This window comes from Colletotrichum gloeosporioides (assembly GCF_011800055.1).
Source record: "Colletotrichum gloeosporioides strain Lc1 chromosome Unknown consensus_74, whole genome shotgun sequence".
Classification (NCBI taxonomy): domain Eukaryota; kingdom Fungi; phylum Ascomycota; class Sordariomycetes; order Glomerellales; family Glomerellaceae; genus Colletotrichum; species Colletotrichum gloeosporioides.
The window spans coordinates 249,668-277,526 of record NW_025544719.1 but is presented as its reverse complement, the minus strand read 5'-3'; the positions used below and the strand labels follow the sequence as shown (position 1 = coordinate 277,526).

At 55.3% G+C, this 27,859-nt stretch overlaps 7 protein-coding genes across 7 annotated transcripts; 2 read left to right on the top strand and 5 right to left on the bottom strand.

Moving 5' to 3' along the window:
- Nucleotides 1–2,459: 2,459 nt before the first annotated feature.
- Nucleotides 2,460–3,308, top strand: GCG54_00003440 (uncharacterized protein; the record flags this gene model as incomplete). Its single annotated transcript, XM_045403513.1, has 1 exon — nt 2,460–3,308. The coding sequence occupies one exon, from the start codon at nt 2,460–2,462 to the stop codon at nt 3,306–3,308; it is 849 nt and encodes a 282-aa protein (XP_045259701.1).
- A 923-nt stretch (nt 3,309–4,231) lies between these two features.
- GCG54_00003439 (60S ribosomal protein L15) lies at nt 4,232–5,459 on the bottom strand (the record flags this gene model as incomplete). Its single annotated transcript, XM_045403512.1, has 4 exons — nt 4,232–4,460; nt 4,495–4,858; nt 4,991–5,138; nt 5,373–5,459. 4 exons carry the CDS (start codon nt 5,457–5,459, stop codon nt 4,232–4,234), a joined length of 828 nt encoding a protein of 275 aa, XP_045259700.1.
- Nucleotides 5,460–6,252: 793 nt separating this feature from the next.
- On the bottom strand, nt 6,253–6,948 carry GCG54_00003438 (uncharacterized protein; the record flags this gene model as incomplete). Its single annotated transcript, XM_045403511.1, has 3 exons — nt 6,253–6,340; nt 6,393–6,669; nt 6,729–6,948. 3 exons carry the CDS (start codon nt 6,946–6,948, stop codon nt 6,253–6,255), a joined length of 585 nt encoding a protein of 194 aa, XP_045259699.1.
- Nucleotides 6,949–8,122: 1,174 nt separating this feature from the next.
- Nucleotides 8,123–10,924, bottom strand: GCG54_00003437 (uncharacterized protein; the record flags this gene model as incomplete). Its single annotated transcript, XM_045403510.1, has 3 exons — nt 8,123–8,729; nt 8,781–9,450; nt 9,505–10,924. 3 exons carry the CDS (start codon nt 10,922–10,924, stop codon nt 8,123–8,125), a joined length of 2,697 nt encoding a protein of 898 aa, XP_045259698.1.
- An 8,152-nt stretch (nt 10,925–19,076) lies between these two features.
- Nucleotides 19,077–20,072, bottom strand: GCG54_00003436 (NifU-like protein; the record flags this gene model as incomplete). Its single annotated transcript, XM_045403509.1, has 2 exons — nt 19,077–19,196; nt 19,254–20,072. The coding sequence occupies 2 exons, from the start codon at nt 20,070–20,072 to the stop codon at nt 19,077–19,079; spliced, it is 939 nt and encodes a 312-aa protein (XP_045259697.1).
- A 1,178-nt stretch (nt 20,073–21,250) lies between these two features.
- GCG54_00003435 (uncharacterized protein) lies at nt 21,251–22,279 on the top strand (the record flags this gene model as incomplete). The annotated part of the gene is made up of 2 exons (XM_045403508.1): nt 21,251–21,660; nt 21,769–22,279. 2 exons carry the CDS (start codon nt 21,251–21,253, stop codon nt 22,277–22,279), a joined length of 921 nt encoding a protein of 306 aa, XP_045259696.1.
- Nucleotides 22,280–22,434: 155 nt separating this feature from the next.
- Nucleotides 22,435–23,517, bottom strand: GCG54_00003434 (uncharacterized protein; the record flags this gene model as incomplete). Its single annotated transcript, XM_045403507.1, has 1 exon — nt 22,435–23,517. The coding sequence occupies one exon, from the start codon at nt 23,515–23,517 to the stop codon at nt 22,435–22,437; it is 1,083 nt and encodes a 360-aa protein (XP_045259695.1).
- Between the last annotated feature and the right edge of the window lie 4,342 nt (nt 23,518–27,859).

The following is a 27,859-nucleotide window of genomic DNA, read 5'->3' as shown; positions in this document are numbered from 1 at the left end:
GCACGGCCAATTTGTCATTCTTCTTCCATCCAGGGCATGTCTAATCCTTCGGTTTCATGCTCAGGTTTCATGCGATGAAGGTGCGTCGTGATCATTGCGCAGGCCGTGAGGTATCATATATGTGACGAGCCAGAGTCGGGAGCTTGGGCCGACCATTCAGCTTGCCAAGAAGAAGAACGGAACCGAAACAATGAAGGAATCAAGGGTATTGGATTGGCATTCGGGTGATTGACATCATCGCGGTGATGCCTCGGGACAAGCCGCCAGACTCATGAACCAATAATGAGTGAGCTGTAGACGAAATATATTCAGCTCAGGGCTACCTTCAGCCACACATACTTTGTTCTCATGAACCAAAGGATTGATTGTGAATCGAGCAACCATCCGAATATGTCTGCACACACGAACCTCGTGAGGCGGATGCTCCATGTAAGCCATCATCAGCTTGGTGGAGTGGCTTAGAGGTTGTCGGTATTGTAGTGGGGATCCCGTATCGTATCGTACGGAGGTGGTTGCCAACCGGTGCTGTGAAAGTCCGTCGCACTCGGGACAGCAACACAATAGCGTCAGTTCTCGGTTGGCTCAGCTGCAGCACGGCAGGGGCTGCTTTGCCGCTCACACTTCAATGCCCTCTCAACTGGCAGCCTATCGGCAGTTCTGGCGCCTGCAGGGGTCGCCCAGCGGGTCCATGTGCCTGACATTCGGCCGGCGGCTGTCTCTGCTAAACTCGCATGAAACGAAGTCTGGTCGCCCGTCATCCAATCAATCCGTCTTCGTCGCCAACAACTGAGAACATACCATGTTCCTTCAACCCATTGCCATGCACTAGTTCTATCTGTTTGCAACTTCTCAACTGCAGCCCACCCCTATTCACGTTACTTCTGCTATCTCTGTATCCATGTCTACACCGTTGGCCTCGCTCCCAGGCCCTGTCTTTTTGCCTCCCTCTGGCCTGGTCTATCGCCTCATCCCACCTCGAAGCGCCCCCCTTCATATGTTCGCTTGCTATTCTTTACGGGCCCCGCCAGCCGTCTGTGACTGGTCCATGATGGCAACGATGGTGGCCAGTGACTTTCAGTGCACGATTGGATGAAAGCGGCCCACGCCACTCATGCCACACCCATGGTCTCTGCTTCCCGGGGCCCTGCTTCGTCTCGTCTTCGCTCTTGATCAGCCCGGGGGATCTTCAACAAAGCTGTACGTTCACAGGCCATCAGTAGCTCTGGCTCGAGTATGGGCTGGGCTCACGCACATGCTGCAGGCCCCCGCTGCCCGACCCGTAAGATGAAAAGCAGAGGCCCGGACGAAAGTCACCCGCCTAGACGCCTTGGACATTGCGGTTCAGCTGGTACTGCGAGTGCTCGACCAGGGGACCTCATTGAAACCACGTCTGCTCGCAGGAGCACGGCAACGTCTGGAACCTCAACCGCAGGTACAGCAAAGCAAGGCATCTTGTCCTCACGCCGCCGCCACCTCCACTGCTCTAGTGCCTGCCCACATGCCCACAAGCGTGGTGTTCCCATCCCATAATCCTGGTCGTGCTTCGTGCCGCTGCTGGGATGCGAGAGAGAAAGAGAGAGAGAAAGTAGAGATGGAGGAGGAAATGCTAGATCGTCTAAGCCGTTCGTGAGAGAACCCTTGGAGGTCTCCTCATCCCTCCTCATCGACCACCCCCCACCGACGCATCCCGGCCCTGAGGGTCCCTTCGCGCTGCTGAATCGATTGGTTGATGGCTGCGCGAAACTTTTACTTGCATTTCGAAACGGCGAATAGGGAGGGCCACCGGGCAGGCACCCTCGGTCAAACCATACCTGCCCTACCTGACTTGACTTTGCTCTTGTGTTCCCGTTCAAATAAGAAATTTCTAGTGACGCGCAGGAGGAACAATACACTGTTTCTGCTCTGTATTAGTTTTTCTTATGCTGTCACCCAATCTTTCCCAGAGCTTAACAAAAAAGGCCAGGCACTCGGAGCAACAAGTCCTTGTCCGTATTAAAGGAAGGAACTCCCCGTCCCTCCTTCCTTTGATATCGACTTCACCCACCGGTCCTTTGGCAGGCGCTTCCTCACCCCTCCTTCCCCATTGAACAGCTGTGGACAATCCTGTTCTTGGGTCTCAACTAATCCTGTTCACGTTCAGTCTTTCCTCTCTTCTACCCACAACTCTGTGTGAAGCTCTCCGTTGCACCACACCACTCTCCCTATATCAACGCACCCTCTGGACTGGTTTCCAGAAAAATTGTCCATCAGCCTCATAATCATCTCACATTCTCTCGACAATCTTGCGACAGATCACTAGTCACAATATCTTGGATTTCTCAGTCTGATTGACTCGACTGTTTTGCTACGCCGCGGCTCTCGTCACCGACAAACTCACAAACAGCTATCGACAGCCAGGGTCCGGCCTCTCGTACGTATAGATATATTCACACCCTCGCGGTCTCGACACACCACTAACCATGCCAGTCAACATTTGCGACGTCCCGATCGTCAAAAAGACCGTCAGGATGTTCAACATCGCCGAAAACCAACGTCTCGCCGGCTCGAGCCATGTGGTTCTGAACGTCTTCCGCGCCTTCAACATCATTGGCCTGTCGGCTGTTTGCGCCTCTAGCTGGGTCATGATCGTCATGTCCATCCTCAAGGGCAACTTTGCCTTTTTCGACTCTGTCTCTCACTTCTTCACCTTCTGCATTGCAGTTTTCCTCATCATCTCCGAGCTCCCGGTCTTCGAGGGGTACTTTCAGCGCAACTGGCCTGTCCTCTCACTCAACCATGGCCTCAGCTGGCTGGGTATTGCCATGATTGTCATGGGTTGCCAGGTCCTCGCTAACACCTCCGAACCCGCCTTCTCTGCCGAGACTCTTGGCCTTCCGCTTTGGCGTCTCATTCTTGCCTCGGGCATCCTGGCCATTACCTTTGGCTTCTTCAACATCATTTCCGCCATCGTCTTCCGCGATGGTGACCTCAACTCCCGAAACTTCCGCGCCGATGGCTCTCTCGCTTCGGCCAAGAGCGTTGACGGGTACTCGTTCCGCAGCAACTCCGTCCGCGAGGAGAAGCCATCCAAGTTCAAGCGCCTGACACAAATGACTCCCTGGGGCAGAAACGACAACAACGGCCGGCCTGAGATCAGCCATCCGATTCCGGACATGGAGCGTGGATACACACCTCAACAGCCGCACGACTACGATGAGGACCGCCGCAGCCCCATCATTCCCAACATCGAGCGGCCGCTGACCACGCTACATCCCGCTCACCGCGCCCGAGCCACCAATTACAGCGTCGCTTCTATGAGCCAGTTCTAGGGGCATTACGTACGGAGTCGTTGGTGAAGAAGAGTTAGATGGGCAAATGAATTGGCCTGGAAAGCATTGGTCACTAGGGAGTCGGCGTCGCGAATCTTTTTCTTTTGTCACTGGAAAACAAAATACCCGGGTATGGAAGGTCTTTCGCGAGGGATATGAGATTTGGGGAACTTTCTTCATGAGCGCCATCGGTAACCACTCTATTGCAAGATGACAGATAATCTGGGAAGATAGAACCAGTAATTACAGTTTGATATACAGAAGATCAAAACCTTTCAGTCGCATGTGATGGTAGTAGACGTGTATCTGCGTTGCCATTCGGTATCGCGTCCGCAAACGAAAGCAATGGCCCTTTTTCTGCTTCATGGTTCCTTCCACTGCATGTGCAGATGCGGTCTTAGTTTCATATGGAAAGAAGTTCACAGTTCGGCTCGAAGCAAGGAAATGTAGCTGAAACCGTGTGGTAGACGTGGACAAATTAATTTGGCCCGCCAGCCCGGTCGTGATGAAGCCCTGGACAGATGAGACTCCCGTGCTGTGCACACCATATCGGTACGTCTCCTGTCGATCAAGCCTGCCCGGGGGTTACCCGCTTGCAAAACCCCCACCTACTGGAGCCCTGGTCGAAATTTTCACTACTTTGCTTGAAAGAACCACTATGGACGAGAAGGCGGCTGCGAGCAAATATCAAGGCCACTCATAGCCGGTAAGCCTGATTCTAAAGGTGTATGTGACAAAATATTCATAGGCACACACACAAGAAGCACACCACAGCCAGAGAAGGCTTTACCAGGGAGAAATCGGGGAGTTGAAGTGTGTCATCACAAAAATCACATTTTGATCATTACGCCCGCCCAAAAGTTATGTAAAAGCTCTTTCAGAGAGTCTGTTTCCATTTTCGTATCGTAATTGAAATTCCCTGGTCAGACCAGAATACTCCAGCGCATGATACCAAGTGCGTCGCGCAAACGCGCGGCGGCAGTCCCGAATACCACCCAGAAACCACACCTGACGGCAGCAGGGCCCGATAGTACGCCAGCCGTCTTTTTCTTGTCGTCGTCGTTAATGTCCCCAGTTGTAGTAGAAACAGTAGCAGCAGCAACAGCAACAGCGCCGACACGACGACGACCGCCCTTCTCAAAGCGGTGCCACCTATGTTGACGATGATGGTGGGCGAGCCGCTTACCGGTAGCGCCAGAGGGAGAGGGTGTTGTGGCGCTTCCAGGTCTTTCTGCGGCCGGCGCGGGTCTTGTTGTAGCGGTGGCCCTTGTTGAGGCCGCGCGACTTCTTGCCGGTGGCGGTGAGACCGCGAGCCTCGCGGTGCTTGTGGACGGGGTTGACGATCCAGTTGATGCGGGGGTCGGTGCGGATGGCCTTGTGCTGAGGGTCGACGAGGATGACCTCGTAGTACTTGTAGGTCGAGTCCTGGTTGATCCAGTAGGAGTTGAGGACGCGCAGGTTAGCGCAGCGGCGGCCGACACGCTCCTCGGCGGTGGCAGCGAGGGAGCGCTGGTACTTGAGCTGGTTGACTCCCTGGTTGGTGGGCTTGCCTGTTGGTGAAGCGGCATGTTAGCGGTCTGTGACGAGACAAAAACTTCTTCTGTCTTCTTCTATTTCACTGCCGTCCCCGGACATCTCCTCCTTTTGCAGGCAATCCTCATCTTTCGAGGGACGAAACGTACCGAAGGTGGCACCCTTGGCGACGGGCTTCTTGCGGCCTCCACGGCGGACGCGGACACGGTAGATAACGTAGCCCTGCTTGGCCTTGTAACCGAGGCGGCGAGCCTTGTCGGGGCGCGAGGGACGCGAGGCGCGGTGGATGACGTTCAACTGACGGAGCTATATTGATGCACTCTCAGCAAAAAGTTCAACGAGTGTATAGCAGGAACGCAAAGTTGTCCCACACCTCTCCCGACTTCCCGCACTCCCAGACCGACTTGTGTCTCGACGAGATTCTTTCACCAAATCCCATCGAGCGCAGTCGACAGAGAGACAGGTCGTCGGAGAGAGGAGATGGGAAAAGTCTTTGGCGTCCACATCTTCGGGTTGGGTGATTCAACGTACTTCCCAGCAGCGAACGCGCAGAAGGAAGCGCATCACATCGGACTGCTTCTTCTTCTGGAGCTCTTCGACATACTTGAGGGCACCCATTTTGACTGCAACAGCGAGACAATAGGTTAGCCGCTCTGTTTGATTGAGAAAATGGTAGAATGAAAGTAAAGCCGTCGTCAATCAGGCTGTCGAGGGGATCGCAAGGGGAACAAACCAGCTTTTCACGTAAAATCCGGCTGCCGAGGTTTTGGTGAGGGTGGTGGTTGGAGTTGGAAAAAATGGCTACGAAGAGAAAGTTCAATCGGGCAGTGAAATTTCGAAGTTCACAATGTGGGTGCTAGCCCCAAGCGAGAGGCACTAGTCCCGAAGTGGACAGAAAGACGGGTCCATACCCCGCTCACCGACAGGGCTCGGTGAGCACCAGGGCAAAGCAGGGCTTCTCGGTGAGACCAGGTACCCCACCAGGTAGACGCTCGGTGTCCCGCCTCAGTTTGTATCGTCGGACGTTGTCTCTGCTATCATTGCCAGAAGCTGTGGTATGCTGATCATAGTCCATTCAGTGTTATCGTGCTATTCATATCTGATATGCTCAACCCTCCAATCCCCAAGATCAGGGGTTCTCGAATTACCACTCTCGTTATCGACAGCACCCCTTTTTATACTGATACCAATGCAAGTTTTGCGCCCTCCCAGTTTGAAAACCACAAGCTCCAAGTATTGGTGAACACCCCGTTGAAAGGATTGCACCAACTTCATGTCAATATTGAACCAATGCCGACGTACTCTGCTCCGTGGACATCGGTTCCACCTCCTCTGTTCACCGTCAGGTGCCGTCAACAGCGATCAACCGTCTGTCAGGCCCAGCCACTTCACCAGGCAAGCTTCTTCCTGTTTACTTCGATGATCGCGGCCCTTTCTTTTTGGTGCTGCCGGGTTTTTTCACGCCGCCGGAGGAACTCAACCGCTTGGATCTCCTTGTCCTTGGAATATGATCAGCAAGTGGTGAAACATGTCTTGGCTTGGAAATCTCACCCATCGTAGCCGGGCTTCGCATCCTCTGGCTCCGAGGGTTGGTCCTCGCCTGGCACAGGCTTCTCTTCAGGCGGGGAGGCTTCCTTCGCGGCGCTGCGAGTTGGGGATTTACTTTTCTTTGCTCTAGTCTTAACGGATCCAGCAGCCTTCTTCTCAAGACTCGCGTTCTCTGAAGAATCCTCGTCAAGAACAGGAGGGTTTGACTCGGTTGTGGGAAGTTTATACTTCGATCTGCCACGTCGTGACGGTGCTCTTGATTTGATTTGTTGCCGCCCATCTATTCCAGGTCAGATATCAAGGTTACATGTGTGGGGACCACGTGCAACTTGCCTGGACCTCTCCATGTGCGGTTCTTGCCGTACTTGGTCAGGCTGACCTTTCTCCTCTGATCCTGGCTCTCGTTCCTCACCGGGATGCTACTGGCTTTCGATGGGCTGCTAAGGCTGTTTGTTGTAGTAGTAAGGGTGTCGGTTGTGGCAGGCGTGCTGCTTTTCTCGGACGACGTGGTAGCCTCGGAGGCCTTATTGGCTTCAGCGCCGGTGATGGCTCCCTCCATCGTCGCTAGCCGGCCGATACGTATTTAAGGATGCGAGCACTGAGGCGAAATTTGCGCACAAAAGAAGAATGGTTGATTGGATATCCTAACAATGGGAGATGTTGCTTTTCGGACGCGATGTCGGATGTGGAAAACGAACATCTATTGGCATGAGATAGGAGGAAGTTGCAATTCTCCGGCAGGCGTGGCACCTACCTTGCTGTTAGGATAGATAGAGGAAGAAGGTGACGACAGTCATGCAAAGCAGCACTTTCCCGATTTCATTTGGTATAACGAAGGAGTGGAAGTCGCCGCCCAGTCATGGAGGGCAGGTAACCAGCCAGGGAAGCAACTGCCTTCCTGAACATTGCTTTATGTCAGAAATACCTCTTAGCCAAGGAATTAAGGAGGACAAAGCAACATAGGCAAGAACATCTATGTAGACGATAGATATGTCAAGGATGTAAGAACGTCCTTAGATCGTGTACCAATTCACGTGTGACCCCTCGCAGATGGCATGATTAATACCTGAACATCAGCGCCACTATCTCCAAGGTCTCATGCGAACTCGTCAACCAAATTGTGTAATTCTTATATTCTCAAAACCAATGGAAAAGCAAAATCTTTCGTACAAGAATCCCACATAGCCATTAACCAGAAACAAGTCCCTTTTTTGATTCTCAGGTTACACCATGCTCGTGCTAAAAAGTCTCTCTGTCTATGACGGTAGTGCCCTGAGTAGTAGTGAAAGTCTCTCTCAATCTCCTCTTGAATCTCTCATCATCATGAATGGGGGAGGCCGTGGTCCCTGCATCGCGAAACGCAAGCAAACAAAACAAGAGTGAAAGTGGGGTGTAGTTCAACATGTCTTCCTTTCCTTTTTAAGCCTTCTTTTGTCTTCCCAAAGAAGCACAAAAAGGTCCCGCCGTTTTGACAATTTAAGCAGAAAATGAGAACCATTCCAACGCCAAAAGTGAGAGAAATGCCGCCGGGCCTCTCAGCCACGGCCATGCTTATAATGCCTAGGCCATGCCAACCAGATTCGGATGCGTGGGTTCGATGTGGCAGCGACGCGTGAAGAAGTGGAATGGAAGAAAAAGATTAACACTCGGTGCGAGAATCAACGAGTTGTAGATGAATGAGGGGGTTGTGCGTCCAATATCGATAACTTTCAACCGGAGGGAAAACAATCTCATCAGCGGCTGTTCAAAGACAGACCCTGGAAGGCAGCCGCCCAATCATTTTGGGAGTTCATTGGGGCACCCGTATCATGAGGGCCAGGTCCTTCCGGGGCCGGAGCAAAACGCGTGCGCATCTGATAGTCACCCGCTCCCTGGAAGCTGTAGCTGTCAAGCGAAGGCATGACCCCAGGTACGTAGGGCATGTTTCCAGGCCGAGGGACGCTGCTCAAGCCACCACCCATGTGGGAGTAAGGGTAGTTTGGCTGGCCGTAGCCAGGGCCAGGGCCGGGCCTGTCCCCTCCGAAAGGAGGCGTGAACGAGTTCTGGAATCCACGGCCGGCAGGCCCAGCCCCGTTGAATCCTACAGGCTGCTGTTCCTGCTGCTGCTGTTGCTGCTGGTTGGATCGTCTTTCCGAGTTGTTTGAACCACGACCAACGCCGACAGCGCCTGGGCCAACGCCACTCGGTGCTTGAATGCCGAGAGTCGGGCTGGCGAAGGACGCCGGGTTGATGGCCGACATCCAGATCCTGGTCTTGTAGATCTTGAACAAGTCCGTAACGAGCGAGTTGAAATTGATGTAGGAGTCGGCGAAGTAGTAAAAAGTCAACTTCTTCCAGTCCCTGCGGCCGATTAGTTAGTTGTACCAACAAAGAGAAGTACAAATCACTTACATTTGGAACTCGGCATCGAGGATCTCCATATTGAGCCCATGCTCCTTGACCTTCTGCATGCAAACACGCTTAGCCTTGGCCTCGTTGCCCTCCTTGTCCCGCAAGGCATGGATCTCGTGGCTTTGTGCAAGGCGTTTGATCAGCTTCGGCTTCAGCTCCCCCGCGTTCGGCTCTTGCATATGATGCTGGTTCGGGGGACCCATGCCGCCAACAGCACTGCCTTGGAGGCCGTTTGCGGCCGCCATCAGGCCGGCGCCTGTGCCGTCCTGAGCGGCAGCAGCATTCTGCGAGTACATCATCAACCACTTGTACTGCTCCTCAGCGTAGTGCTCTTTCAGCTCCTTGGCAGTTTGCCAGTCAACGTTGTCCCGCGCAACGGTTCCCAAATCAGTTCCTCGATCTGCCTCGACAATCACGAGATCGCCTGGTTTCACCGTGAGACCGGTGCCCTCCTGAATGTAGAATACATCGGCTCTGGCGCACTTGAACAAAACTATGTGCAGTAATTGGTTATGGCGCGGCTGCGACATGGCATAGACGTTACGATGAGGCGAGGGCGCTCGGTTGCCGTACTGTGTTGGGTGCATCTGAGGATAAGGTGAGGAGAACGGGTTGCTGAACATGCTCGCCGGGGGGGCCTGGAGGCTGCCACCAGGTGTGAAATACGATGCTATATCGCAGAGTCAGTCGTGTTAAATCCAAAGCGACATAGTGATGAACTCACCGGTATTGACAGGAAAATTTGGGTTCTCACCATAAGCAGCGGAGAAATCCACGGGCTGTTGCGGTTCTGCCACTGGTGTATCGAGCCCGGTGACGGTCTCACTGATGGAGCTGATGGAGCCTTGACGCGTCGGGATATCTGCAAATGAGTGTCTCCGACTCTGCTGCCCTTCAGGCCCTCCAAATCCGAGCGAGCTATGCCAGTATGCCTTCTTAACGTTTTCCAGCTTGCGATTCTCGTATGGTGAACGGAACGCGGAGACTCCAAACTCGCTCATCCTGCGCCCCATGGCCCTCTTAGCTGCTAAGTCAGCTCCTTCGTTGGCCTCGTCCAGCTCGTCAATAGCATAGTCGGATTCCTCTGGCACAGTCTCTCGGAGAGAGTAGCCGTTGCCAAGCCCGTACGCGGCACCAGTTGAAGCCCTAGGCCTGAGTCGGTTCTGGTATTGTTGCTGTTGCTGTTGTTGTTGTTGCTGTTGTTGCTGTTGCTGTTGCCGGAGCATGGCATTCTCACGCGCAAGAAGCTCAATTGTCTTCGCTTCGGCAGATTGATGCATGGAGCCTTGCATGGACTCGCTTGCGCTCTCGTCATCATCGTCGTCCACCTCCTTGACCTTGCCAAGCAGACCTCCATCGTTTGACATCTCACTCAGCATGCTGGGTCGGGAGGGACGGTGCTGCAGACCAGAGTGACCATGAGCGCGACCACGGCCAAGGATCGTCGAGCTGCTCATGGATGCGGGCGGCGCATCGGGTTCGAGCTGGCCGACAGAATACGACTGGGAGCGGTAAGTCTTCGGTGTCGGGTGCAGAGGAATCGCAAACGGGATCTGAGCGTTAGGGGCGGAGTCTCGCGGGGCGGGCGAAGTCTGTCCGTAGCTGCTCTCGCTGAAAAAAGAGCCTCCAGCTGAACCAGGAGGCATCGTCGACGTAGGCGAGGGCAGGACCTCACTCAGGCGCGAAGGTGGATCCTTCCTGTCGTTGTTCCAAATACCAGTCCCCCAAGTGAAAGTAGATCCTGGCACCGGGGCTCGGCCCATGACGCCGGAAGACTGTGAATGAGAGCCCCAAGGCGCGTTGCCCTCCGCCGATGGGGTGCTCGGGTGGGATGCTGTAGGAGACATAGAGCTGCTGGCGAAAGAACCCTTGCGTGGCCGAGGCAGAGGTTGTGTGGTATCGTTAAGCCAAGAGGCGCGCCTGACTGGTTTCTGAGGTTGAGACACAGGCTGAGGAAGGTCTTGACGATGAGCGTCGGCCTCGTCGTCTGAGCTCGCCAGAGCTTCGGAATCAGGAGTCGAGCGACGGTTAAGCTTATCGAGAAGGATGGCGTGGCTACTTGGAGCGACCGCCGAGAAGGTGCCCTGGCCCGGTTTGGAAGGCGGGCCGGGTTTGGCGGGGTTAGCACTCCCTCCAGAGCTCATTGTCCTACTGCTTTAGTCAAGTGAGACCCGGACCCTGAAACCAACTCGGACAACAGCTTTCTCGTCGAAAGAAATGGCAGTCAAACCACCTGCTATGTGAGTGTCAGAAGAACAATATCTTCAAACGAAAGAATGAGTTCAGTGAGATGATGAGAGGACCCTGTTTCGGCCGGAAGTAGTAGAACAAGGATGAAAGGCGGTCAAGGCCGAATGAGCCTAGAATTTGTGTTAGCAGCTATGTCATTAAACGTTAAAAGGCAAGCGCTGTGAGGCAAGATGAAAGAGACGAGTTTCGCCGCAAGCAGCTTGGGGTGTCACGGGAGCTGCGGCTCAGCTCTCGAGGGGTCCAAGCTGGCAGCCACTGGCATAGGGCAATTGGTATGCGCCACGAGGTCCGAGCAAGAGTCATTCAGAGGCTAGAAGGCCAAGGTGACTGAATGACAAAAAAATGCTGAGTCCCCAAACGAGCCTCTTTAGCTACTCGTTCAACGATGGGCTGAGCCGAGGTGGAGCTGGTGACACGCGCGAGAATAGACAAGACCGTCAAGTCAGACAGACGATGGCGCCGCGCAGCTGTTGGACCAACGAGAGCAGTGAGCCCGGTCTCTCGGAGGATTTACCGCCTGGCAGCAGCAGCAGCCTTGCGACATGGAATGTGTGATTCGCACAGCAGAAGATTGAAAGCAGTTACGTACCAGACAGCAGGAACTTGGGTAGATCTATCGGCGGGGTATCAAAAGACGCAACTTCTAGATATTGAGAGACGTGGATGATGAATCAATGAGATTGAAGCGGCAACAGTGACGCGGGATGTTGCGTTGTGTGTCGGTCGTGGGCGCAGTCGAGTTGGGAGCCTGGCCGAGGCGAGATGGAGGCAGCAGCAGCAGCAGCAGCAGTTCTGACGATGTGGCAGTGGGCCAACGCAGCTGCAGATGTAGGTGCAGGGAGCGAGAAAACGGGCGTGTCCTAGGAGATGGCAGGCCTCTCAAGAGTGAACGGTCTGGTTTGGGCGAGATGCGACTCGACGGGAAAGAGATAGAAGATGATTATGGCGCGCGCGAAATGGGAACCGAAAAGAATCGCCAATGTCGTCTAAACCAGTTCGTCTAACCCAGAACCCAAGTGCCGAAAGGAAATATAACGTTTTGTCTGACGGGATTGTTGCGCAGCGCAAGGTCGCCGGGAGCCCAAAGGTACCGTGTAGGGAGCGAGCGCGAGTGCGCGGTTGCCGTCTAGAATGGAGATGCGGTGCGGTGTCGTTGGTCGAGAGCGAGGTAATGCGACAGGAGCTACGCGCATCCCATGGCAGGCGCGTAGAGTAGTGATCGCAAGGCGGGATGCGGTAGGAGATGGCGAGATGTGTGTTAGAGATGTAGAAGGGAGAAAAAAAAGGCTTGGGACGGCGCCCTCGATCCTTGAAGTGGTGGTCCTTGATGGAGGAAGGAGGGAGAGCAGCAGCTTGTGAGGAGAAGGGGAACGGACGAGAAGAGAGTTGGAGTGGTTTGAGAAGGCGATGGGAAGAGGTTGTAGTACGTCGACGGAAGCGGGGGAGGAGAAGACGTTGCGACACGAGACCAGAGCTTGTCCAAGTGGCTGGTGCGTAGCTACGGGACGGGTAGGTACGAAGTAAGGTAAGGCAGGAGGTATGGGGGCAGGTAGGTACCAGGTAGGTAAGTAAAATGGGACTGGACTAGGTAGGTGTGCAGTGAGGTGGAAGCGTCCCGGTACAGGGTTGTTGGCACCTACTAAGGTAAGGAAGGGTAGTATGTATGTATGTAGCCTGTAGGTATGGAGGCAAGTAAGGTAGGGTAAGATCAAAGTACTGCGGTTTATAGGTATGCATGTACCTAGGTAGTGTAGGTGGCAATCTGGAACGTATTGAAGCTACCTACCTGACGACACAAGCGCCGAAGAGGTCAGGTCAGGTTCAGGTACGTTGCGGCGTCAGGCAAAGTGGTGGGTGGCTAAGGCGGGAAAGGATGGGAGACAAACGTGGAGTGGAGGAGGGGCGAGACGCTCAGCGGATGGATGGGTTGGGACTGCGGGAATGGAAGATGCCGTCAGGAAACGAGGTCAGCCAGGGCCGGGTTCCTGAGGTAGGTGTTCGCAGGTTTTCGTACGTCGATGGGGGAAAAGACGGCGCACAGAGACTGAGCAAAATAAGGTGAGATGGAGCTAAGGTGAAGGGGAAGACTTGTCTTGGGCACCTGCTTGGAGAGAGAGTCGAGACTGACTGACTGGATAGAGAAGAAGGCACAGCAATCCGACAAGAGGCGTCTGTCGGTTGTCTGTCTGTGTGCGTTGCCGTATGCACTGCACTGCACTGCGCTACGCTTCGCTTCAAGCCACGGACACCATGCGCACTGTACGAATACCACTCGCAGAGCACACTACAGGCGCACGAGTCTGCCCAGGCTGGCCTAGGTAGGTACCTAGGTAGGTTAGGGATCCGGGCAGGGCAAGGTGGCACGGGAGTTGGGTCTGGTAGGCAGATTGTCAGGGACGGGAATGTGCGGCGGGCGGACGCGGGCAGTGGATCGAATCGACTAATATCGGTGGAGAGGACAAGTGGGCAGGTCCCAGTTGATCATCGTACGGGAGAGTGGGAACGCGTCGGAACGATGAAGCACGACACACAACGGCGATGCTTCGAGATGGAGATGGCGGAGAACCGAGGAGAAAAAGAAAAAGGAAACGGATGGATATGCTGGCGAGCGAAGACGGGACGGGGTAGGGTATTCGTAGGAAGCACGAAAGCACTACTTGGCGTAGCTACCTACATAGACACACGCACGTACGCACACACTAACGCACACACCAGACATCCATAAAGAGAGAGAGAGAGAGAGAGAGAGAGCGTAGGCAAGCTCCAGCTAAGCATTTGCAACGTTCTTAGGTAGGTTGAGGTGTCGATGTACGCAACTCACCTCACGTCGTAGGCAAAGCAAGGCAGGGGAAGGTTGTCAAGCATGGGCGTCTGCATCTGCGACTACCTGGCCAAGGTGGTGAGGAGACTTGGAGGATGAAGAGTAGCAGACATGGTCCTGAATGAGGGGACTGGCGATGCAGGCCGGGCTGCCGTGCAGAGAATGATACCTGCGACCCTCAGGTACCGACAAGGATCACCTACGTTCATTGGAGGAGGGCATTTCATCTGGCAAGGAGACTGTATTGCTCTGCCTGCAACAAGACACGGGATTCGGTTGACGCGGAGGAGCAGACCAACGGCAGTCGTAAAATCGACACGACCGCTGTCTGAAGACACAGACACCGCAACCACAGACTGACTGCCCGGCTAATCTGGAAGACCGGACCACTTGGAATCCCTGGAACCCGTTGAGATCGAGCAAAGCGAAATGTTCTAGAGACTAGACCGGTGGCCAAATCTTCAGACAACATGATATCCAGTTTCCGGCCCAAGGATTGGATGAGTTTGCCAGGTTGCGGTCCGTAAGCTGTAAGAACGTCCGGGGAAACATGAAGCATGCATCTCGCTGAGGGTACGGCAGCTAGGTCACTTACGGCAAGGTTGGCAATGAGTGTGCTGCTGGATGGTTCCCCCCTCCTTGTCAAACGCCGCTCTATGGCTCAAGCTGGACTGCGGGAGGGTGTGCACCAGAAAGCGAGACAGAAACAGAGAGAGAGAGAGAGAGAGAGAGAGAGAGAGAGAGAGAGAGGCGACATGGAACATCAAAAACCCCTCTTCAAGGGGGCCAGCTAGCGATGAGAGCCATAGTAGGCAGGCCAGGCTCAAGAGACAAGGAAAAAGAAGGGAAGCAAGTCGTCCAAGACTGCCGCTGGAGCCCAGAGGAGCTTGAAGTGGTGTAATGCACCCAGCTTCCGCGGCTGCCAGGGAATTCGACAACTCAGGTTGAAGCCTCTCTGATGGACCAATGAGCAACGTGCCATTAATACATGAAGCACAAGAAGTTGACAGAAGGACAGGTTGCCCAGGAGCAGACGGGACGGTTGAGAAGACGGATCTCGGACAAGCTGAGGCTAAGGTACCCTTCTGCCCTGGGCCCTGACGCCTGCTGTTCAGAAAGAAGGAAAAATAACGATGGGCGTTACTCAGTCGGTTGGTGTCCATACAGTGCAAGCAAGGTGTCCACCCTGCGTGATGGAGTCGCGCTAACCACACCTTCGAGCAGGCAGGTACGTACCACTCAGCATCGTTCCGATTCCCCACACTTTTCTCCAGGTAAAGACCCGCTTCATGTCCTGTGCCACTGCCAGTCAGAGCCAAGCTAGGCTGGGCTGGGCTGGTCAGGGGTGCTGGCTAGTGGGGCCGTCCATCTCTGATGCGCCAATCATGTTAGCCCCTCCCCGACCCCCGTCCACGTCCTCTTTGTTCCTCATGGAGGGAGGAACTGGGAGCTGCCTCGACACATCTAAGATTCTAGACCAAGAGAGAAAGAAGCGGGGAAACAGAGCCAGAAGGAGGCCAGACGAAAGGAAAAACCCACTGAGATTCTGGCCATGGCGAGCAAACTGCCCCCAAGGTTCCCCAATCTGCCAACCGGATTTTTTTCAGGGTTACCTCATCTTAGGTACGGTGCTCTTCTTCATCGACTTCACTGCACATTGTCTGCCCTGGACAGTTGCATCTTTTGGGTACGGTTGATCTTCCGCGACAAGTGATCCGTGTCCTGCTCTTCAACTCTCACTATCTTCAGATTCCAGCTTTGTTCCGTTCTCAATCAAGCCCGGAAAAGAGACCCGAACTTCTTTTTTTGGCCGGGCGACGGATACTAATTCAGTGTCCCAGCAGCTTTCAATCAATTGATTGGGAAACTCGCATAAGATTCTTCCGATTACAACGAGACCCCGGCATCTCAACCACGTCTGTTTCTGAGCCCATGCCATAAGATGCTTGTGTACTACGCCGTACAAGGTTGCTGCGATCGACATGTCTGGATGCTGCAGCCATGCACCCCAAGCTCTTCACCACCCCTCCATCTGCTGCCGGTGCGGCCTTCACCGATGAAGCTTACCTACACGACTTCCGTGCTCCGACATCTGCCTCCTACCGGATTCAGGACGTTTACAAAGATACTTGATAGTGAGTGACCCACGGCCAAGCCCCGCGCGCCAAATAAACAGTCTGACTGTGGCCCCGGCTGGGAAACGACCAAAAGTTGGCCAACACGAGATCGAATAGGGCCATCACTGGATGAAACCCCTATGGGATGGGCCCGACGATGCCGTCAGTCTCGCAGCTCTGTTCTTGCATGCTTTCCCTCAGCCTCCCAGCATGGAGTGGGCATCTGACCCAAATGCGGCTGTAACAGGCGGAGCCCATTCGCCCATCGCCGATCCTCCAACCTTAGCTGCCTTTTGCCCCCCGATTAACGCTGGGCCAAGTCCACCTCGGTCAGCGGTGGCATTGTGCAAACAATCGACAAGGTATCATCGTCGCAATTCGCGACTTTCACTCGACCCGTTCCTCGTTTCCATGTTCCGTCCTATGTGCAGCCATGCAGACCCGCCGTTGTAGGGTCTCTCCCCCCCGCTCACTTCACATCGCTCTGGCCGCGGACGTACGTGAGACGCCGTCTCGATCCAAACACGTTTGTTTCTTGAACGCTACATGACGCACACGCCGCCATCGTGCCCTATCAGCGAGAACAGGAGCTCCGGTCCAGTCTTGCAGGGCCTCTCCTTGCAAGTGTATTGTTTCTGCCGTTGGGGGGTTGCGACTGTGTTCGGGAATCTGCAGCTGGTCACCGGCTTTCATCCAACACCCCGCATCGAATCCATGTTCCTCGAATGTCCGTGTGTTCCAGCTCCAGCACACGAGGACGTCTGTCCCTCTCTGCAATGGTTCGTTCCATAGCTTATATGGCGGCCTTGCTAATCGACTGCGTCTTTTTCTTACAAGCCGCAAGATTAATTGAAAGGTCAATTCAATCCCAGCAGTAGCAGGATTTGCAGCCGTCAACACACGCCTCAGCTACTCCGGCAAACGCCTTACTGAGGAAAAGCAATGGAACTGGGTAGAGGCATCCGTGACGTCGAAAGGACCAGCCACAACAGGCGAACATGCATGTGCAGACGCTGGCACAAGGTTTGGTGTTGAGGGTCTGGGTACACGGCAGCTCTCCGAGACCAAGAGGGGTAAGGATCCGTGGAGCAGACGGGCTGCAGCAGCATGTCACGCGCGCCGTTCTCCACCTAACCTCCTTCATTCTGCAGAAGCCCTTCTCAATGGGGTCTCCTTCTTCACTGACCTCACTGTGGCATCATCCAGACTTGTGGCATATAACACGTTTGGGAGGGACGATATGTCGAATGAAGGTATAACGTCGAGGTCCGCGTGAGAGCGCACTGCCGGCAACCGACGTGTTTGGCGAACGTGCGCTGAAGAGATACATGCAACCCTGGATTCCTGCATACCGATGCGCTGATGTATCTGTATGTGCAAGCTGGCTAGCCTATCTAGGTTGGACTTTTCCTACCCGGGACTGGAGCGAGCAATACTGCCGCTTCTGATCTGAACAATGCGAAGCTCTGAGAGATAACTTGGAGGTCGAATTAACCGCTACATCTTAATTGCATCCATCAACAATGGCATCGTCCCCTGAGACCGGCTCACCGTCGAATGGATGTAATGTAGGGAACCGAAACGCGACGTACCGCACCGCAGCCCAGATCGACATACCCCCGAGCCGATGGAGGGCGAAAGTCAAATGTCAGCCAGGGGCTTTACCCCGGATTCTCATCTCGTCATTAAACTCAACCTTGGCTCTAGCTGCTCTAACGGGTGAGAAAACCACCAGAAATGCTCAAGCAGCGCCAGCCGTTGACCAACAGCATCCATGCTTACTCTCGCTGGACGCGAGAAGATCAGTTCAACCCAAGGCTCACTTACGGCAAGCGATACTTTGATAAGTTACAAAGCGACCCTCTCAACGCGCGCTAGCGCAACTAACATCCTAAGGCGCCCAGGGTCAGTTCGCCAGCACCACCACATCTTTCTGCTGCGCCGGGAGCCCCTCATCCTCTATGCCCTGCAAGCCTTCTTGCTCGGACGGCCTCTGTTCACATTGTCGTCTTTGGAACAAAGCTTGCTCAGGACGTGACGGTTGCTTGTCAGAAAGCATCCAGTTGTATTCGGTGCGGAGACGGGACAGGCATGTACCCGGAATGGCTGGCATGATGATGAGGAGATGCGGCACAAGATCAGCGGAAGTCAAGGAAGCTAAACTTGACCGAGGGGGAAAAGCAAGTTGCCCCCAAGTGGGTTCATTTCCCCTCGTCCACAGATGCGAGGACAAGAAGGGTGGGAAACAAGCCGGACGTGGCCGTGTCGTGGAACGGATCGTAGGCCTGCTTTGCTCGATGGGTGGTGGCCTTACGACGACGTAGGCGAGAGAGGGCAAGGAGTGCACTCCGCTCGGCGGTTGCGACTCTGCAATACGGCGAAAAGCGTGGGGATGGACGCCCGCCCACCCTCTTCACCCGAGCGGATTGAGGGGTTCACTCTCACTTGAGGGGTTCCTGCACGGCGACCAGCTACCCCGGCTCCCCGCCCTGATCCGCTGCACAACCCTTGGCTGGACAAGAGAGCCCAATCAACATTGAAGAACAAAAAACCCTCCGCCAACCCTGACAGTCGTGAAGACGAAGACGGTCTCGAACGCTCATGTCTGTAGGAATTATGACGATCTTCTCCCGCCTTGTTTACGGACGTTGTCTGGCTCTTCATCTGGCCAGCGCCGGCCCGGGGGATCTCGTGCACCCCGCGCATAGGCTGGCACGCACTTGGACCGGTCTCGCCCTGGAACATGAGTCTATCTGATGAAAAGCATAAGTTGCATAGTTGGCGAGTTGGCGAGGCTCGCTCGATTTGCAGCCGAACACGAGCCATCGCGAGCCTGATCACATAGACACTGGCCACCAGCCGAAGCGGTGACGCCTTGCGTGAAGCATGCCACTGGCGACGGCGAGGCTGTCCGGGCGACGTAGACGAGGCTGTGATGAACAGCGATGTGATGGGTATTGCCTCGGTCACCGGCCTTGTCTTTGGCCTGGTGAGTCCTGAGGATGTAATGATACAGCATTTTCTACAGAATCCATACCACGCCCCCAAACTCCTTTTTTCCCGTCTCTTCTCAAAGTCATAATCGCGCAAGGGCTCTATTCCCAGCTCTTAGGCGATGGCCTCGACGCCCTTTTGCGCCTTGAGCTTCTCTTCAAACTTGGCAAACTCCTTGAGGGCAACCTCTTCTTCCTCGTCCATGATCTGCTCGACACCCTTGACTTCCTCAATCTAACCATAAGGATTAGCACAAAGAGCCGGACAGGCACAGGGCTATGGGATTCTCACGTAGTGCATCAGCATACTCTCGATGCCGTTCTTCAGGGTGGCGGTACTGGAGTCGCACGTGCGGCAGGCACCGCGAAGCTTCAGCAAAACGACGCCCTCGTCGGTGAAGCCACGGAAGTCAATATCGCCACCGTCCTCCTGAATCGCAGGTCGTATCCTCGTTTCGAGCAACTCCTTGATCATGCCGACCACCTCGCTGTCGTTCTCGTCGTACGCGAGACTGTCCTCCTCCTCGGCCTCGGGCGCCGCGGCGCCGTCCTTCTTTTCCGCGACGTTGACGATCGTCTGGCCCGAGGTGATGGCCTCGGTGATGAGCGCAAAGATCTCGGGACGGATGTGTGCCCAGTTGGCATCGGCGGCCTTAGTCACCGTGATGAAGTCGGCCCCGTAGAAGACGGAGGTGACGCCGTCAATGTTCATCAACTGGGCGGCCAGCGGGGAGGGGTACGGCGGGGCGATTGTCGAGCGCGGGTTCATGTACTCGATGAAGGGGCTCGAGATCGTCTCGGGGAGGATGCGGTGGTTCGGGAGGAACTTGATGGCGTCCGGATTCGGGGTCGACTCCGTCTGTATGAAGATTGTGCGGACGGCGCCCTGACGCCCGGCGAAGGGCGATTGTCTTTGTTGGGCGTGCTGGTGCGTCGGGCTGCGAGGTAGTCGACTCTGCTGCAGAAGGCCGGAGGATACGGTCGCGGGCAGGCTGGAGGGGTGGTGGCTCGCGAAATGTCTCGATTGCTGCGCGGCGGGGGCGGATCTGATTTGCCTCGTGGAGCGCGCAATGGCGCGGAGCGCTGTCCTCGATGTCCTGAAGGATGACATTGTGTGTGTGGATGTGTGTATAATTATCGATGTCGTCCTCGATTGCGTATTTGGCGGCGGCGTCGTCGTTATTATTCAGGTTTGGCTCGTAGGTTGGTTTGCAAGGTGTAAGTTTACCTCAAGATGATGACTGCGGTCACTATGTACAAATTTACCCCAGGGTTCGAACGGTCTGCTCCTCGGCATTACTCAACGCAGGGCGCAACTGCCAGATGGAGCTAAATCGGCTTTTCGAGCACAGTTTTGACAGAGGGATCCTCTTTTTTCCCCTTCGCCGCTCAATTCCGAGGCCTTGTATTACCAATCATGGGTCTTGCGGCTGCGGGCCTTGTCAGGATGACGCAAAGCCTTTTTCCCTCACTAATATTCGCTTGCCTTCGTCCGTAGAATTCCCGACTCGCCCGGACACAGTGGGACTGGGTAGGCATGCAAATGGACACTCGGTCGAGCTCCAGAATAATTCGATCCTGGCACGAGTACTCTTCTCACAGTGTTCAAGTTGCATCCATCTGGTGGGGGAGAGCCAAAGTCATCCCGGGTCCCCAGAGTACTATGTACATGGCGGGCGGATAGATATTCGACTCGGGCTTTTGGCGGTCAGGCCCAGCTGCCCAGTGGACTGCGGTGCGGACCTTTGCACTGAGGTCAGGACTGACCGCCTAAAAGCTTAGGCCCCACTAGAATTTTCTCGAGAGCTCCGGCGCTTGGGTCTGCGAGCCGTTGAGCGGCAGAAAAAATAAAACGATGGGAGGGAAACAACAGCAAGCAACGTTCCCGAACAAAAAGGAAAGCGCGGGTGAACCACAACGGCTAAACCTCTGTTTGCAACCAAGAAGTTTTTTCGTTTTCTTTTTTTTTGGCTTCCCCTATCTCTGACATATCCTACTCGGCCTTCTTGTCTAAAGCCAGCACTTTGTTCATATTAGCGACGCAGACGAGGTCGAACCACTCTCCACCGAATAGGACGCTTCTCAGGCACCGAGGCAAGAAAGATCCAAAGCCCGGATCTTTGCGAGAAACGGAGCCACCCACCGAAGACTTCAATTGCGGCTCTTGCAGATATAGCTACTCGGAGAGCTGCTTAGAAACTGCTCGCGCAGCAGAGAAAGTACTTCAGGAGGAAACAGGCGAAACACTTTGCGGCGGCACGAGAATCGACCCGAGAGAGAAGCGAAACAATGTCCGCCGAAAACGATGGCCCCCCGCCGCAGCCGGTTGTCCCTCGGTCACCCAAGCGCTCGCAAGATGTGCTGGAGGAGCTGATTGAGCATGCGAACAAGAGGTCCAGGACTGAGAGCCCCCACGAGAACCAACAAGAGGCGGAGGGGGCCGCGGCGAAGAGCGAGGAGAAAGATGCGCCGGCTGCCAACGGAACGACGAGCGAGGACGCGACAGGCGAAGCCGTTGACGAGAGCAGAAAACAAGAGTTGTCACAAAATCTTGCCAAAGAGCCTGCGCCAACAACAGCATCGCAAACCCAAGAACCCGAAACAGTCCCCGAGCCAAAGGCGGCGCCCAAGACCAAGATGTGTGGCATTTGCAATGAGAAGGAAGGCAAATACAAGTGCACGCGTTGTCCTCTGCCATTGTACGTTTCACCGCAGGGACATTTTGTCTTCATTACACATTCTCTGTTGTCATGTACATTATTTACTAACATTAATGGGTATGAAAATAGCTGCTCGGTGCAATGTAGTAAGATCCACCGCGAGAACCACCCGCCAGATCCTGAACCCGTTCCCAAACCTCCCGTCGAGGCGCCTAAGCCGCCAGGGTCGAAGAAGGCGCTCGACCCGAAGAACCCCTTCAGCGTCCTCGACGACTCGCCCCAGCTGCGCTACCTTTTCAAGCGCTACCCGAGTCTAAAGTCGCGTCTGCTGGGTATCCTCGCCGCCACCGAACCGCCGCCGGAGCTGCAGGGAACCGGAAACAGCCTGAACGACACGATGAAGGCGAGGGCCTTGGCCGCCGCGAATCCCAAGAAGGAACAGTGGTCGCATGACGTGGGAATCCGCAACGGCAAGGAGGCGTTGCGGAAGGCGAGGACCGCGGCGGGGGAGGACGGCGAGGGAGTGCGGGAGTACATTGAACTCATCAACCATCTCATCCTTAAGGGCGAGGATGCCGCTGCTGAGGAGGCGATCCGAAAGAGTGCAGCGGAGAAGGATACGGATCTCATCAGGAAGCTCTTGGAGGAGGGTAGATGAATAGCCCGGCGGGAACAATTGGTCTTGACGCCATGGTTTGGATTAGGCGTACACATTCGAAAGGTGTGCTGTGAACCACCGTGTACGTGTAGAAGTATTCGTATAGTAATATTGTTGGACAACGGTAAGCCGACCCCTCTCTGTTGCCACCGGGATCAATGGTTGACCTTGAATCTAGCGAAGAATCCGCTCTTGGGTGACCTGAGCGTGGTGTCAGACGGCGGGCTGCCATCCCTGGACCTCTGCTGCTGATCATCCTGCTTGTGTTTGGTCAGCGCGCTCAGCTTGTTCCTCAACGCCCAGATGGAATCTGCGCTGCGTAGAGAAGGCCTGGACTTTTGCCGTTGTGCCTGCTGCTCTGGCTGGTGGGGAGGAGCTTCGTCCCTTTGCGTCCAGTCGGCACGGCGGTCATAGGGATCCTGGTCGGGCACTTCGGGGCTGTCGCCGTCCGGGTTCGGTGACGAGGTGCCGGATTCCCACGTCATCAACAGGTCTGCAGCCCCTGTGCTCGCGCGCCTAGCAGCGCGGGCGCGGCGGTCTTCCGCATGATGTCCGGCAGGTGCACCTTCGATGGTGTGCCTGTGGTGATTCCTGTCGCGATGCGGGCGTTCAATCGGCTGCGTCTCATCCTCCGGGATGCGGTCCGAGTAGAAGTTCTTGCGTTCCTGCTGATGCCGCTCCCGGTGAGCCTGCGCGATCCTCAGAGCGGTGCGGGACAGCTTGTGGACGAGCCCCTTGCCCTCCGGCATGCTGTCCGACGTGGTCGTCCGCGCAAATTGCGAGGCGGCGAACTGCGGGATGTAGTGGTGCTTGCTCTTGGAGGAGTCCTTTGACTTGGAGCTCGAGCTCCGGCTGTCATCGGACATCTTGGACTTTGGCCGCGCCGCGCTGGTATCGGGCCTCTCCTTGGGTGCCGCGGGCTTCTTCGCTGCCGGCTCGGTGCGCGGTCTGACGGGGTTGATCACGGTTCGACGTTCTCCGGGCTTGAGAGTGCCTTGTTCGAATATTTCCCTGGCCATGCTAGCGTGTGGTGGTTGAGTAGCTGAGGTTGGGTTCATCGGCGCTGAGTTGCCGCCTGCCGCGGCCTCGGCCCTGGCTCTCCTTCTTCTCTCGGAATAAGCCTGGCGGTCGGCGATGACTTCGTTGAGTTTCTGTGAGAGCTCTTCCGGGTCGAAGGGCATCGGCTGGGAGCACCGTTGTTTCGGCGGCCGAATGGCGGCGCCGCCCACGGGTGCCATTGTGGGTTTGATGGGTTGCTGCCCCGCAACTGCCGCCGGAGGTGCCCCCGCGTGGTCGTGAGGGTAGCTCATGTTGTATAACATGTCGATGACGTGCAAGTACCCCCACTGGGGATTTCTCCAAGCAAGGCTGGTTTAAGGTGAAAGTGTTCCAGAGTTTTTGGCGACCCTTGGTGGGAATATGTGAAAGCCCTTAAAAATTGTATACACAATGTAAGGCGATGCTATTTGTCGTGTGTTCGTAATAAGTTCCGCCGTGTCAATCGGTTGATCGAGGACGGTGGGTTGACGACAAGGAGAAATAAGTAGCGAGATCTCTGGTGGTTCGTACAACAGGGTTTCGTTGATATGTCACATCCGGAGAGCCCACCCTTGACGTACGAACGGGAAAAGGTGGACGGCGAAATGCGAACGAAAAAAGGTGACTGCTGACTTCTGGTTACGCTGCTTGCTGCCCTGGAAAATGCGACAGACTGCCCTGGAAGTGCGAACGATACAGCCGCCAGTCTTGGGTCCTGTGTGGGCTATGTATATGTCATACGACCCGGCGCAGAACCACGGTTCGAAGCAGGTCACAAGCGACCCGAGTGTGTTTCTTTGGCTCGATCGTCCCAGGCCCAGGCCGAATGGAAGTGGGGTCGAAAGCGTTTCCCCCCGTCCTGCTCTTCTGTCACTCTCCCGCGGTGCGGCACGGCGGGCGCACAGGGGTCCTTGTGAAATCCTGTCGGCTGTTCGTCTGGTGCAAGGCACCTTAGCGGAGCGAGCTGGGCTTGCGTCGTGTGTCCTGCGTGCGGACTGAGAGGGGGATGGATGGGACGCAAGCCAAGGAGGTGAGAGGTGAGTTTGCGTATGCGTGGTTGCGTCTTCTTGCTGCTTCGTCCTCTCTTTTAGTCCGGCAGGGTCCCAGACAATATGTACCTCACGGGCGAACACACACTTTCAGACTGCTGTGTCCGCGCTTAGTCCCTCCCGGTTCCTTCTACTCGGATGCTGATGTGTGTGTTTTGGGACGGGAGAGCGAAGATAAAGCGTAGGTATGATGATTGTGTGTGCAAGAAGGTGCAGGAAGAGGAGAAAAGAAGGATGTGTTTTGCTTATATGTAAATTTATTGTTGTGTTGTTGGTGTGTGTGTATGTTTGGTCGAGGCGAGAACGGACTCTCTCTCTCTCTCTCTCTTTGCAGCGTGCAAGGATGAGGAAGGCAGGAGGAGAGACAGTTGACTGAGAATGCGCCGTGTGCTAGTGGTCGAGAACACAACCGCACCAGGAATAGTACAGAGACAAGACCCAAGAAAACCAGAGACAGAGGAGACAAAAATAAAGGTTTGTTTTTGTGGTGGGAAAAGATGAAGAATTAAGAGCCACAAGGGGGGGAGGAGGGGGTCACGGATGTCTTGAAGGACGAGCGTTCCATAGGTTGCATTTTTAGACAAGCTCGCCTGGTCAGGTCTGGTCAGGTCTCTCTCTCGTTCGTCGAGTGCGAGCGAGTGAGTAAGTGAGAGAGAGATGGCTGGCTCATTATGGCTTAATGCTTGCATGGGGTTGGGTTGGAGGAGCTCAGCACTACTACTACTACTTACTTACTGACTTACTTGCTTGGAGGCTTTATTTCCCGTCCATTTCATGTCTTCAAGCGGGTGGGGGTTGGGAATTGCGCCGCCATACGCAGTAACGCAGTAGGGAAAGAAGGCTAGGTACTGGTCAAAAGTCCATGGATGAAGAGGTATGGGGATCCTTGGAACGGGCGACGGACGACGGACGACGCCAGACTCGGGGCGCCATCTGGCTCCTCCTCTGCATCTCTGCCTCTCTGCGCATAAGGGAAGCCATCAAACTCGCATACCTCTCTCTCTGGATCTTCTTGCCCTTTGGGCCAATCGATAGTGATGGCGCTTGTGACTGGCAACTGGGGATTTTTCGTGCTAGCAAGATGTGATTTAATTAATTAGCAGCGTCGTAGTAGCATGCTGGGCGTGTAAGGTGCATGAAGGCTGCTTCCCCGCTGGGGGCAGAACGGATGGATGGCCGATGGCAGCAGGACCAGGGCGACCATTCCCGAACCGATCAAGATCGTGACCTGCAATGGGGAGAAAGAGGGTAGGACGGGGTGGGCGAAGCGGGAAAAATTAAGGCCAGGAAGCATAACCAGCCAAGGGCTTCAGACTATATTAGCAGATGAACCGATCAACGAACCAACTCGGGATAGTCTCCAGACTTCAAGGGGTTTCTAGGACGCCCCGTTGGTCGGTCGAGTTGCACTGGGCCAGTGGTCGGATACCGCTTTGGGACACACTCTCCGCCGCTTCACCGACACACATGCGGAGGAGGAGTTGAGGAAGTCGGCTGGAGGCGGTTGCATGGGCTTTTTTGGACGTCCATCGTTTGTTTCTGTCCTTCTCCCTGGTGCTGTCGTCCCAGCTTTTCCTCATCTCACACATCGGTGGCGCTGCGGCACTCGACCCTTGGCGGCCCTCCCTCCAGCCCGTAGGAAGAGGCAACATGGCTTGGGCGCCTCTGCTGCTGCATAATCAAGGAAAAAGCAAACGTTCCCTTGGATAGGGTGAATCAGTCAAAAGGTGTGGTGAGCTTTTTTGGGTGTGTATGGTGAGTAGTGCCCTTGGGTTGGTGGGGATGATCCACGGCGGGCATCAGTCTACTGCAGTGCACTCACACGACAAAGTGTCAGCGCCCCGTGAAGGCCCTACAGGAAGCAACTGGTGCAGACAAGCTCCTTGACAAGTCCGATGGGCAGTTCGATGGGCCGTCTCCATTGGCCAAAGTGTCCGCAGTCCAGCATCTGTACGGCGTAGTCGCCTGGCCTCCGGTCTCTTGAATGTGGTTGGTTTCGTCATGTCGGAGGCGGTGGAGGGGGCATGCCACGTTCCCAACGCCTCCGTCCCTTGTTCACGTTGACTGCCTGAGGTGCTGCAAAGAAAGAACTAACCCCAGGAAAAGGCTGGATAGCGAGCCTCAAGGCACGGTTGTTGTTTTTATGGTAGTCCTCAGCCATCAGGCGGGTTAGGGCTTCGCCGGCTGTCTCAGAACCGCCATTAAATCGCCGACTAAGAAGCAGACCAGCAGCCGGCCTTGGCAGTTGACGATGGCGGATCTGCTAGCGTTGAGCTTCACCCCTCCGACTCACGCCTACCCCATGGAAACGCGAACAATGGACAGTGGTCGATCATGGGGTCAATAAGTTGCCTGGCCGTCATCCCTCGGCAACCGCGTCGCGTCGGGGTCAGCTTTTCAGGGGTCCGTCGTTTCCTCGTTTCTCACCAGTAGCCACGGCAAAGAAGCAATCCGACGACGGCCGTCTCCTCCATCGCAAACCGCCTTCACCGTCTCAACACAGGTGCGGCGGCGGCGGCTCGTCGATTGTTGAGTGCGTTTCTCGGTCAATAGGGCCCGTCCAATCTGGACACGTACCAGGCCGAACCTCCTGTCTCGGTTGACAGACAGCTTACCGCCAATGCTGTGCGCAACCGCGTGCCACCCAGAGGCCTCGGCAGGCAGAGCAAGCGTCTGTCTCTGATTGCTTTTGTCCCATCCACGTCTGCGATGCGAGTCCAACAACACTCCGATCTAGGACGAAACGAAGACGGCGTGGGTTTCGGCAATGAGCGATATCTCCTGCTGCTGCGTGCAGTGCAGCAGTGCAGTGCAGTGGCAGTGGCCTGCCTGTTGCAGTTTGCTGCTGCACGTCTGCATGTCTTGTCCTCGTATCCCAAATCCATGTAACCCAAAGACGACGCTTTTTACGAAGGGTCTCGTCGTCGTCTTACCATATCATGCGGCTTGGCGATGCAGCCACAACCCCATCCTCCCCTCTGCGCGTTTGAGTGGCACCAAAAGCTGCATACACCTCCAGAAGGATCGCCCTTTAGCTTATGTCGCCAATGGAAATAAGGCTTCGTGACGCCGCAGCTGCACGCTGATATCCATAACACTCTCGCGGGCTGGGTTTTACGGAGGATGTTCTGCAAATTCATTGTGTGTGCGGTTGATTCTGGCCATCCCAAGTTGAGGTAGCCAGCCTTCCGAATCCTGCGCTCCGCCATTGTTTCCCATGATCTGCTGAACTGAATGGCCATTCTCCGCCCAGATGCTGGCGCTGTCACCCATGGCCTCAAGCCGTTCACGGATACAAACATGCGCACCGTCTGCGCAAGCCCATTTTTGCAAAGAAAACAAGCCGTTCTTCAAATTAGCATCCGGCCAATCCCCGGTAGTTGTGAGCGAGCAAAATGTATTCTCTGGAATGCAACAGGTGAGCACACTAGGCCGCCACAGTGCTCAGCATTTCCAATCTATTGAGCACGTCCATGCCTTGCTTGATCCGCCG